Here is a 12458-nt window from a genome sequence, read left to right as displayed (position 1 = left end):
AAGGAAGAGAGCCTCCTTTTGTTAATGGACACTCTGCATATACCAATACCTTTTTCTTTTTTTTTGGTTCAAGCATATACCAATACAAGATACACTAATAAGACAACAATATATGTGTATATATATTTCATCTAAGTGTATAAACCGTCCATATGTTCATGTTTTAAGAATAAATACCACAACAAATTCATCTAAGTGAACATTCTATAAGCCCTAAATTAAATTATTAAATAAGTGAACTGAGTTGACTCCATTCAATCAAATCACCAGTGGACCCAATGAAGACATTAGTGCAAACACCACACATATTCTAAGAATATCTTAACCATGGGAAATCAATGCAGTTAATCAATAAGTGGAGGCAATAATCCAAGAGTTGAAGACAAGTGTTTGATTCCCCTCTCAGAAGTCTAAAGAACATATTTAATTCAGTGGATAGCTTGCTACACGTTCCCTCTTTACAGTCTTCAAACATATAGAAGAAGGTAAGTAGCTTTGTAATACTCTTATCTGCTTGCAACCTAAAATTATAGACTGAAGTGTACTAAGGTTAGAATAAGGTATATAGGATGAAACATAATTGTGGCATTAATGTACTTGCCTCCTCTGTTCACTGAGAAAATATTGACTCTCCTGATCCCTATCAGAATCTACATTCTCAGCAGAAGTGGAACTGTTTGGGAAAGCATGAAAACAACTGCATTAGTAGCAGAAGATATACAGAATCATGTCAAAGTACACTATTACATAATATGCCAGCCTAAAATTTTAGGAAATTAACCATTAAAAAATGTATACCTCGCCAGTAAAGAAGATGATTGGATAGAAGGCGCATAAGCTGTCTCACGCTCTGCTGCAAGTTGTTGTGCTCTCTGGAAATCTTGCAAGGTAGCTTGAAAATCTCTTGCAAGCTTAGCATCTTCTACTTTCTTCCTTGGCTGAGAGAACAACATTTTAGGCATTCAGCAGGACAAAAGAAGTAGTTATAATGTAACTGGGAAGACATCTTCCACTTCAAACAGAAAATCAGGTCACTAAATAAGATGCCATTTCATGTACAATAACCAATATTTCAGCAGGAATAACATTTGGATATAAATCCATAGATCATAGAACAGATTTTTCAGTTGACTAGCAATCACCATGTTTCAAACATGTGAAAACAAAGTGAAATATATCACTTGACAAGCTCAAAAGTTGTGTAAACAGAGGTCGTCAAAACATAACTTTACAATGAGTGAATTACATTCGGAGAAAGACAAAAACAAAAAAAGGTAAGATTGTTCGAAATTATGGACTTCAGAACTTCTCCTTTTGATGGTTTAACTCAAACAGTAAAAATGCAGAAGGAAGACCAGTAACTGACATTAAATCCTTAAAAGTTTGTTGGTGCACTGAATCAGAATATATGTACAAGAATTATCCCTAGAAAAGCATTCCTTCATAACATGGAAATATGTAACTATAGAATTTAGAAAGAGCACTGTTTGTGAAATTAAAAGTAACCGCAAGCGCACGGTATCGTGTAGCTAACGGGTCGATCTCAAGGAGATATGCCACTTTAGAATTAACTTCTTAATGATAATGCGAGAGTGCAATGATTCAAATTTGTTAATTACTTAATTAAACTAAACGAACGGTCCTAATCCATACATCTAATGCGATCGAATTGAGAAGAAAAATAAAGCAAACATAACCAACACATAATTAATAAAGACAGGAAAAAATGCAAATAATAACTAAATAGAGATAAAAGGGAAGTGATCCGAGTCTCAGCTCTGGATCTAGGGAAGGGGAGTATAATTATAATGACTTTGACCGTGGCCCCTTTGCCGTAGCTTACAGTCCACCGATCAGGGGAACGGATATTAGAGAAAAAGAAATTGCAGAAAAGAAATAATCAAAGCAATAAAAGGAAAGGGAAACCATAACCAAAGAGAGGCACGACTGTAGGCATCTCTGATCAAGGACCCAGGGGAAAGAAGAACAATAAATAAATGCTGAAAGTAAATTGCAAAAAGTAAATGACAGAGTAATAAAAGGAAAGGGAAACCTTAACCAAAGAGAGGCACGATTGTAGGCATCTCTGATCAAGGACCCAAGGGAAGGGAGAACAATAAATAAATGCTGAAAGTAAATTGCAGAAAGTAAATAACAGAGTAATAAAAGGAAAGGGAAACCTTAAACAAAGAGAGGCACGACTGTAGGCATCTCTGATCAAGGACCCAGGGGAAGGGAGAACAATAAATAAATACTGAAAGTAAATCTTAAATTAAGAATATTGAGGGGTAGATAGAAGTGGGAATGGAGGGGGGAGAGAAGATTATTGAAGAATGTTACTTACTTGCATCTTTGAACTTCAAACAATAAAAAGAAATGAACAAATGATTCGAATCTCAACCAACCCTGACAACCAGATCTAGATCTAGAATGATCTAGATCTGCAATTGCTAGACCCAGAGAAAAACGAATCTTGAAACTTGAAACTTGAACTTGATCTTGAACTTGAAATTGCATTACATTACATAGAAAAATTAAATTTAAACATTCAATCTAGAAATTAGAATCTAACAAAAGTAATCAAGGAAAACTAGAGAAAGTCTAAATAAATGAAAGAGGAAAGAAAGAGTGCTTCTACTAAGCTCTAAAACACCTTCTCCCTTGATGGAGTATGCTCTCCTTTTATAGAGTTTACATGGGATATGAATCTTGACAGAATTTGAATCAAACTCGGAGTTCCTATCTGACTTAACCAATTAGGGTTTTGGCATACTAATCGGATTGACTTAGAGAGATCAAATGCCCAATTCCACCGTTCGATTTGAAGATCAAGAAGTCGTGAAGCTCTCCTCCAAAAATCAGCTCGATCGGACACCGGATGACTGTTCGATGAAGGGCTTGATCGAAATTGAACAGAGACATTCAAAAACGGGATTTTTCCTTCTTCCTTATCTGAATATAATTCTTTTTCCTCTTTATCTTTCTTTAATCAAATCCCAAATAGGAAATAAGATATTGAAGTATGCAAGGACTCTTTCTCTATTTGGACTCTCTCAATAATATCTCTGTAGATTTGATTGATAATTTATAATCTCAGTCGTAGATCAAATTTGCCTTCTTTGTCTCTTCAATATTTCGGAGTTGGCCCATATCACATCTCTAACCCATCATGCTCCAAATCAGGCCCATTTTTGCATTTGAGAATTTGAATGGAGCTTTTGACGTGTAAAATTGCATGATTCATACCCAAAACTCCAAATATTTGCTTAAATCTTGAAAAGTAATAAAATCTGCAAAAGCAACAAAAAACCCAAGGTAGCTCCACTCTAAGTGTGTAAAATGCATACTTTATGCCCTAAGATTTCACACATAAATGTGCTCATCAAGCACCATCCCCTTTTAGTGACCGTTTCTCATTGATCAATATCTAGTAAGCTTTAGGACCAGTATGATATTGTTCTGTATGATTAAATCTGCTCTTGGGGAGTACTTCTGCGAGTTGAAAAAACATGTTCGTCAACATGGTGTAAGAAAAACTTCTTTGTTTTCTCCTCTTTTCTTAAAGCACCAAGTGCAGAAACTAATGCATCATCCAAAGAAAAGAAAAAAAAATAATGCAATCCGGTGTGTCCCGACACGCCTAAGCGGGCCTCTAAATGAAAGATAAACTCAATAAGTAATGGCTATAACCCATAAATAGTCGAACAATTTCAAACCTATTGGAAGGAGTGAAGGACCTTAAGATAGAAGAGTGGGAAAAGTGAAAATGACTTTTGTAAGGGCTTTTAGGCGATTGGCAATTCCAAGCCTCATTATATCCGGTGACTAAGGCAATGGATTTGTTGCAAGCTTTCCAAACAAACTTCCCAAGAGCTCCCAAGAGTTCCTTCATCATCGATTAATATTGAAAGAGTAGTGTTCTAGTCAAACATTTTGTGTGAGCAAGGGGGGTGCAAAGTCACTCTAAATAAATAAAAAATTATACATCAAAATAAAATGAATATTTTCCTACAGCTTTTGGTGTTTTTTTTTCCCTCTTTTTTTTTTTTTTTTTTTTTTCTTCTTCCCTCTTTTTTAATGAATTTTACAAATATAGATCACCGAAGGAGGGATTAAACCTCCAAAATCAAGTACCTACCCTTTGATATTAGAGAAAGATTACACCTTCTATTGTTGGGATTCAAGCCTTCCTTCTAGCACAAAAATTGCTAGAATGCTTTACCATATAAAATTTATTAATTTTTCAAATTTGAGAAAAACCCCAAAGGTTAAAAGGTTGAAAATAGTACCGTCACGAAAACCGGAGTCCCAAAAAAACACCCAAGAGAAAGTAACGGGGCCCAGCACAAAAGTAGATGTCTATAAAATTTATTAATTCATGGAAACCCCAAGGTTAAAAGGTTGAAAAAATGGTTTTTAACTATTTTTATTGGATTCAAATAGAAGTTATTTTCTAATTTACCAATAATATCTTATTCTTAAGCATGGGACAAAAAAAGCCAAAAGTTCAGTGAAACTAGGCGATATTTTGGTGTTTCAATAAGTGGCGATACGAAACCCAAGTCGAAAACAAAAAGTCTCTTCGGTGAAAAATCTCAAAACTTTCAATGAAATTTTGAAAATTCCAAGGGGTTGTACCACATAGGGCTTATGGCTATGGATATGGTGGAGCATATGGTGGTTCATTTGCTGATTATATTAGCATTTGTGCATACGAATATGGAGATGGATCAGGTGCAACATTTGTGACTCCATCTTTGGATATCCATTAGGACCAGTACAACTAGTTATGCAACTAACAAACTATATGAATAAGTTTATCCGTACCATGTCATGGCATGCTTATATTAAATACTCAAAGTACTCCTCCATGACCAGGGGATCGATCCGACTTGACACATACTTGTATATTAAATTCTACTTCTTGTATGTCTTACATTTTAATTAAAATCTTAGTGTTATCCTGTATAATATCCATATTCCAATGGTTTAAATTCATATTCCAAAACACCAGTTTAGGATAGGTTTTAGGCAAAAATAACACTCTCAATGGGTTTATTGGCCTCAAATTAGGCTAGATGCCAAAAAACCAGCCCAAAATGACCTCAAATAACCCTCCAAAACTAAGGGGCAAAACTTCCACCAAAATTTTGGGGTTTCGGTGGACGAAGTTTCAGCGAATTTTCATATCTTGTTCTTAAAATATATCAGCCATAATTTAGCGCTATCCTTTTTTTCCAGCCAACGCCCAAAAACAATGCATTAGTAAACTCTAGTCAAACCACAGGTATTGTTTGACTTTCTTTTCCACATGAAAATGGTTCATGCGTTGTGAAAAGAAGGTCAAAAACAGGCTATATCAACAAATCAGATCACCACAATCTTGTGATGGCTGGGAAAAAAATCCCTGATTTGACTAAGATTCCACCATATGTTGGTTTCTGGCTGGTTGAAACCCCAGATCTTGAATGTTGAGTTGGCATGTGTAATGTATCTAGATACATCATAGTGTCTAGGCACATGTTAAACATCCTACATACGGATTGAGTCAACATTCCATATTTGTAACATCTAAAATAAGAAATACAGGGGGCATGGCTGCTGTCAATTTGACAAGCCAATATTCTCTCAACTCTCTTCTCTCTTCTCTCCTCCTTATATTTTCTACTTGGTAAGGAGCAGGATTCTTTTAAAAAATATATTTTTTGCAGAAGTCAGCCCCATTATAGAGGCTTTGGCCTCCAACAGCTGAGCACGGTAACATAAAGTCATGCCATCTGCACCACTAACTACTAACCAAATCATCATGTTCACCGCAACTGCCGCGTACACGACACTATCACCGCCACCGCCAGGGCATCACGCCTATGAATTATAGGGGCTCAGCCTTGCCACTTCTTGTGAAATGGAGGGTCTGTTAGGACAAGGGAAAAGTCGTAGGGAAAAGCAATCGCTCAATCACACACTCCCAAGAGTAAAAAAGCTTCTACACATTTCATTGTTTATTGCTGGATTACATGCAAGTATTCAAAAATTATTAAAATAATAGTAGTAGTTGTTATAATATAATAATAAGCCAAAACTAGCAACTTGCAATTTAAACTCTTAGAGAACTCCTAGGTATGAAGGCTGAAATAAAATAAATGCTAGAATAATTAACCTATTAAATATTTTATTCAAAACCTCGTTGGACCAAAATCAATGGACCAGTTCATTTTAGGTATGCGTCTCGAAAGACTATCATGCTATCCAACCAGCCAAGTGATACTGTATCACATAGGCTGCTGCCACCTATTTCCACTTCCTGCCATCTTTCTCCAATGCTAGCATGCACTACCGGCCTCTTTGTTCTCATAGCACAGGTATAACATCCCTTCTGCTGGCACCGACAGGGGCTCTGCCCTTTTTCTGCAGTGCCACAGAGCAAATATCATGCTGGAATAACCTCATTGATTCTTTGCACTTATCGGAGGGATATTTAAACCAGTCATCAGTCTCCCTTTTCTTTTGTTCTTATTTCATCAGTCCCCTTTGTTCTCATAGCACAGGTATACCAGCCCTTCTGCTGGCACCAAGAGGGGCTCCACCCTTTTGCTTCTCTCTATGTCTTCATCGATTCCTAGTTCAAATATCATTCTGCAATAACCCCATTGATTCTTGGCCTTTCTGTAATCGTGTTGACAGTTGCTGTGATCACCTTCCCATTCAAGTTAATGTGGTCTTCTTTTCTTTATTATGCAAGAAAGTTCAGCAACCTCCCCAATGGAAATTGAGGGTAGTGCGCTGGGACATCTTGCTTACCCATGTCCTAAGGGTGTTTAACAGTCTGATTTTGTTTGGTTTGAATGCTTGAGGTAGAAATGGTAACCAGACCTACCAAACAATCTCAAAATCAAAACCATGGCCAGATAATAAACAGTTCCGATTTAAATGATTTGTAAACAGTTTAAACAGTTGTATTTAGTCTTTGACAGTTTCAGTTTGGTTTAGACACCCTTACCATGGCCATAACCCTACTCTCCAACTTGGTCCTACTAAGCTGAATGGATTGATCTATCCCACTTGGTCTTAGCCTTGTATGGTCACAATTCATGGTAAGAACTTTTGGGGATATATAACTGGTGATAGTCCCAAACCATCTGAAACCGTGGCTGCTAATTCTTGGTCGAAAAATGACACACTTGTGATGTCTTTTACTGAACTCTATGGAATTCACAATCACCCCTAGTTTTGGACCTTTGAACTTTGCCAAGAAATCTTTTGTGTTCTGGTACTTAACCAAATGGGCACAGCTATGTGGGACATCATTATTCTTTCTATTTTTAAATCGTTTATTTCCTGATTTAATAATATTGTCCACAGGAATATTTTTCTTCTGACCATGTGTGAGCTTGCAAGTTGCAAAATACATTTGTTCTTCATATTACCTTAGTGATAATAAAAACAGTATTGCTTTTTCCTGCTATCTACTCTGATTTATGGAGACCTTCTAGCGTTATTGCTCAGGGTGGGTACTGATGGTTTAATAACTGCATTCGTCTGACATGAGCATATCTCCTTCGTATCAAATTTGAAGCTTTTTCTTGTTTCCCACTCCTTTCACAATGGTTCGGACTCAATTTAGCACTTGAGCTTGTATATTGGGAAGTAATAATGGAACAAAGTATTTAGATGGTCCTTTTCTCAAATATCTTGATGACCATGGCATTCTTTACCAAATTTCTTCTGTCCAAAATCTGAGGCAGAATGGTATTCCTGAAAGAAATTTTAGCACCATACAGATTTTGCTCGTTTTCTTGTTTTCACCATTGACATCTCCCAAATTTTAATTGGGGCAGGTGGATGCTGCTTTTACTCCACTCTTCCCCATTAACTGTGTTCCCTCTGCTCTTTTGGATCTCAAAACAGCAATCTGCCAGCTTTGCAACCATACTATTGCCCGACACCTCCCATCCAGGGTGCTTGGTTGTATCTGCCTTGCCCGTAACTCCTCTCAAACCCATTCTAAGCTGGACCCTTGGGCCTTTTTGAGTGTTGAAAACATGGACTGAGGTTTTCTAATTGGAAAAGGATTATGTTTCCTAATAAGTCTAGAGTTTTATTTCTATTTGTTTTATATTTCCTTTTCCTACTTAGTATAGGACTTAACTAGCTTGTAACTATAAATACCCTATTGGGGTCTTGTGAATAATATACTTTGATGAGCATATTTTCACATTCCAACATGGTACAAGAGCCTAATTTCGATTAGGGAAGAAAGAGAGAACTAGAGAAACTTTCTCTTGATTTCCCGCTACCGCTACTGCTGCTGTTGTCTCTGCCGCTACCGCTGTCATTGTTGCCGCCGCTACTGCTGCTGTTGTCTCTGCCGCTGTCGCTGCTCCTTTTTTTCTTCTTCCATTGTCACTGTCGCTGCCCCTGCTGTTGTCGCTACCGCTGCTGTTGTTCTCCTCCAGTTTAAGGTCAGCCACCTGTCCACTGCTGTTGTTCTCCTCCAATTTAAGGGGCTGAATAGAGTATGAGACAGTTTCTGAACCTCTATAACACATGCAGCAAACATTTTGGATTAATTTCCTTCGATTCACAGGGGCAGCCTTTTTGTAAATTCGAATAGTACTGGGGCTGTTTCACAAATTTGAATAGTTCCAAGCACCTTTTTGTAATTTAGAAAACTTTGAGGGACTATTTGCAATTTCAAAATTTCCAAGGACTTTTCTACAATTTCAAACAATTTCAGGGAGTTTTCTGCAATTTCAAAAACTTTTGGGAGTCTGTGTAAATTTGAAAGTTTTCAAGGAGCTTTATGTAAATTCAAATAGTCACAGGGAGCTATTTGTATGTTTGAATGATTTCTCCTTGCGATGGCTGATCCCATATCTCCCTTATCTAGTACATCTGAAGAGTCTCCCATGTCTTCCATTCATAAGGATCATGAATTTTCTCCGCTTCAGATGACCACTGTGAAACATAATGGGACAAATTATCTTAGGGCCTGTTTGGTTACATGAATCCAGAGATTTCAAATCTTTGGATTCATGAATCTGAGAATTATACCCGTTTGGTTGTAAAAATCTCTAGATTCATAAAATTTAGAGATTCAACTTTTTACACTAAAAACGTGAATCTGTAGATTTATGGGTAAGGGGTGAAATCCAGAGATTTCAAAAAAGCTATACATTTGCACATTTACAAAAATCACGTCGATCAAATAGTTTTTTAGGATGAATCCACAAATTTCATTCCACAACCAAACATCTAATTTTATAAATTATAACTCCATAAATTTGAAATCTATAGATTTGAAATCTCTAGATATTTGAAATCTCTAGACTCATGTAACCAAACAGGCCCTTAGATGGTCTCGTTTAGTTTCCCTTGCTGTTGGTGCTCGTGGTCTTATTGGCCATCTTGATGGGACTTCTACAAAACCTTCCACACTTGGTCTGCACCTTTCCAAGTGGTATACAGATGAATGCTTGGTCATGGTTTTTCTCATCAACTCTATTGAATCTAGCATAGCAAAGAGTTATCTCCTCCTTCTTGATGAGGCAACTATTTGGAAAGTTGCTAAAGATTTATACTCTAGAGTCGGCAATGATGCACAGTGCTTTGAAATTAGACTAAAAATCAATCAGTTACAGCTAAAGAACCTTACTCTTTCTCAGTACAATAACACTCTTCGGGGATATTACCAGACTTTAGATTTCTATTGAAAGTTTACACCGAAGAATTCTGAAGATGCTATTGCCAATCAACAATGGGAAGATAAACGGAGAATTTATGATTTTTTTGCAGGATTGAATATAGAATTTGATCAAATTCGTGCACAGATCCTTTCTAGAAAGCCTTTCCCTTATTTGGCTCAAGCCTATGCCATGGTAGATACAAGAGGACGTCGAAGGACGGCAATGTTACACACTCAAACATCTGATAGATCTCCACTAGTGGCTGGTTATGGAAATAATAAATCTAGTTCGGTGATTTTCGCCCTCCCAGTAAAGTGTGAGTATTGTGGAAAAGAGCGTCATACAAAGGACAAGTGTTAGAAGTTGCATGGACGTCCAACAAATTCTCGTGGAGGAGGTATGAATGGAATCAAGACCAGCAATCAAGCATCTGTAAATCAAGCCAGTTCTGACAACCCTGAGTACTCCAACACCTCTTTCCTCAAATGAGCTCTAGCACCTTCGCCAGTTGATGTCTAAACTTGACTCATCTTCTCTAATACCGACTTCCAGTGCGAGTATAGTTTCTGTCATTGTTCCCTCTGTTGATCCACAATTCCCCACAAGTATTTTTGGTTGTCACAATGTCAATTTGACTTATCCCTCCTAGGTAATCGACTCTGGGGAAACCGACCATATGACAGGCTCATCTACTTTGTCTCATACTTATTCATTTGTCCCTTTTGCTCAGGATGTTCGAACGGCTGATGGGTCTCTCTCTCTCCAATCTCTGGGAAAGGATCTATTATCTCTTCGCCTTCTCTTACCTTATCTAATGTCTTGCATGTTCCTAAGTTTTCGGCTAATCTTTTATCTATTAGTAGCCTTACTCGTGATATGAACTGCAAAATAACTTTCTTTCCTTCTCACTATGTGTTTCAGGACCTGGAAATGGGGCTTACGATTGGTAGTGGTAGACAGAAAGGGGGGCTCTACTTAATGGATGGGTCCCCATCTGCTCTTTCTACAACCTCTAGTTCCACCTCTCCAGCACTTTTTACCTTATTGCAATGGCATAGTCGTCTTAGCCACGTTCCTTTACCTATTTTGTCCAAGTTATTTCCTGATCTAATTAAAAGACGTAATTTGAATGATTTTTATTGTGAGGCATGTATTTTGGCCAAACAGACCAGGCATTTACCCTATTTCAAATAATCGTAGTAAAATCCTTTTTTCAGTCATTCACTCTGATGTGTGAGGTCCTTCTCGGACCGTGTCTGTATCTGGTCATAGATGGTTTGTTAACTTCACTGGCTGTTGTACTAGGACCACATAGGTTTACTTACTTCACCAAAAAAGTGACGTTTTCTCGTGCTTTCAAAATTTTCATAGTATGATTAGGACTCAGTTTGGGGCGACAGTCAAAATCCTTCATACAGATAAAGGAACTGAGTACTTAGGTGGCACATTCCCTTCCTACTTAGCAAATCATGGCATCATACATCAAACTAGTTGCATCGACACTCCACCTCAAAATGGGGTTGTCGAACACAAGAATAGACATCTACTTGAGGTAGCACGTTCCCTCATGTTTACTTCAGTTTTGGGGTGATGTCGTTCTTACTGCGGCATATCTAATTAACTGAATGCCTTCCCGAATCTCAGACCAACGCTATCCCCTTGAGGTTCTTTTAGGGATAGCAGCCTTTACGTCACCTAAGGTTTTTGGATGTGTTGCCTTTGTCCGGAACCACCATGTTCATGGAAAGTTATATCCTCGTGGGTTATAGTGCATTTTTCTTGGGTTATCCTCCTACACAGAAGGGGTATAAGTGTTATCATCCTAGTTCTCGTCGTTTTTTCGTCTCTATGGATGTTGTGTTCCAGGAACAAATTCCTTATTTTCCCCCTACACCTCTTCAGGGGGAGAGTTTTTGTGAAGATGTTCCAGTGTTGATTCCTCCTTTCGATATTTCTCCTGAGATTTCTGCAAGATGATCCTCCTTTGGAAAATGGAATGACCGAACAGGAACTGCAGGTGGATGATATACAGGGGGAGACTAGACCTCTAAACACCTATCAAAGAAAGCAACAAGTGACCCCTTCTAAACCAAGCCAGTTAAAAGCTTTGGTTCATGGCCCTGAACAATCCGTTCCTCTAGGTGAGTCTGTCTTTGACCCTTCTTCTAATCCTACTTTGGACTTACCAATTGCATTAAGATAGCAACCTCGAACTTGCACGAAACATCCAATTTCCAATTATGTTTCATATCAGTCACTATCTCCATAATTTCAAAGTTTTATTTCCTCTTTGTCCTCTACTTCTATTGCTAACACTTGGCAAGAGGCATTATCTCACTAAAACTGGAAATAAGCTATGGATAAGGAAATGCAAGTTCTGGAGAAAAACAAAACGTGGGACTTGGTGACTTTGCCCATAGGAAAGCAGATTGTTGGGTGCAAATGGGTGTTTGTGATCAAGCACAAGGTAGATGGGACTGTTGAAAGGTACAAGGCAAGATTGGTGGCCAAAGGCTTCACTCAGACTTATGGCATTGACTACCAAGAGACATTTGCCCCTATTGCCAAGATGAACACAGTTCTTACTATTATTTCATATGCAATTAATAAATGGTGGAGTTTACGACAATTAAATGTGAAGAATGCCTTTTTGCATGGAGAACTCCAAGAAGAGGTATATATGGATATACCACCTAGGTATTCTACTGCAGAGACTTATAGGAAAGTGTGCAAGTTAAAGAGGGCTTTATATGGGTTGAAGCAATCTCCAAG

At 37.7% G+C, this 12458-nt stretch overlaps 1 protein-coding gene across 1 annotated transcript in view; it reads right to left on the bottom strand.

Annotated features, from left to right (window-relative positions):
- The window catches only part of LOC149008485 (syntaxin-22-like), a 57011-nt gene that overhangs the window by 21963 nt on the left and 22590 nt on the right, over nucleotides 1–12458 (bottom strand). Inside the window, exons 3-4 of the mRNA XM_089164767.1 lie at nucleotides 799–938; nucleotides 602–673 (exon numbers count right to left, since the gene is read on the bottom strand). Coding sequence (XP_089020893.1) covers nucleotides 602–673; nucleotides 799–938 — 212 coding nt within the window. The remainder of the gene's footprint in view (nucleotides 1–601; nucleotides 674–798; nucleotides 939–12458) is intronic.

This window comes from Hakea prostrata, chromosome 8 (assembly GCF_041222555.1).
Source record: "Hakea prostrata isolate BN-2017 chromosome 8, UWA_Hpros_2, whole genome shotgun sequence".
NCBI classification, from domain to species: Eukaryota; Viridiplantae; Streptophyta; class Magnoliopsida; order Proteales; family Proteaceae; genus Hakea; species Hakea prostrata.
Note: the sequence above shows the minus strand (reverse complement) of the source record. Positions and strands in the feature narration are given on the sequence as shown.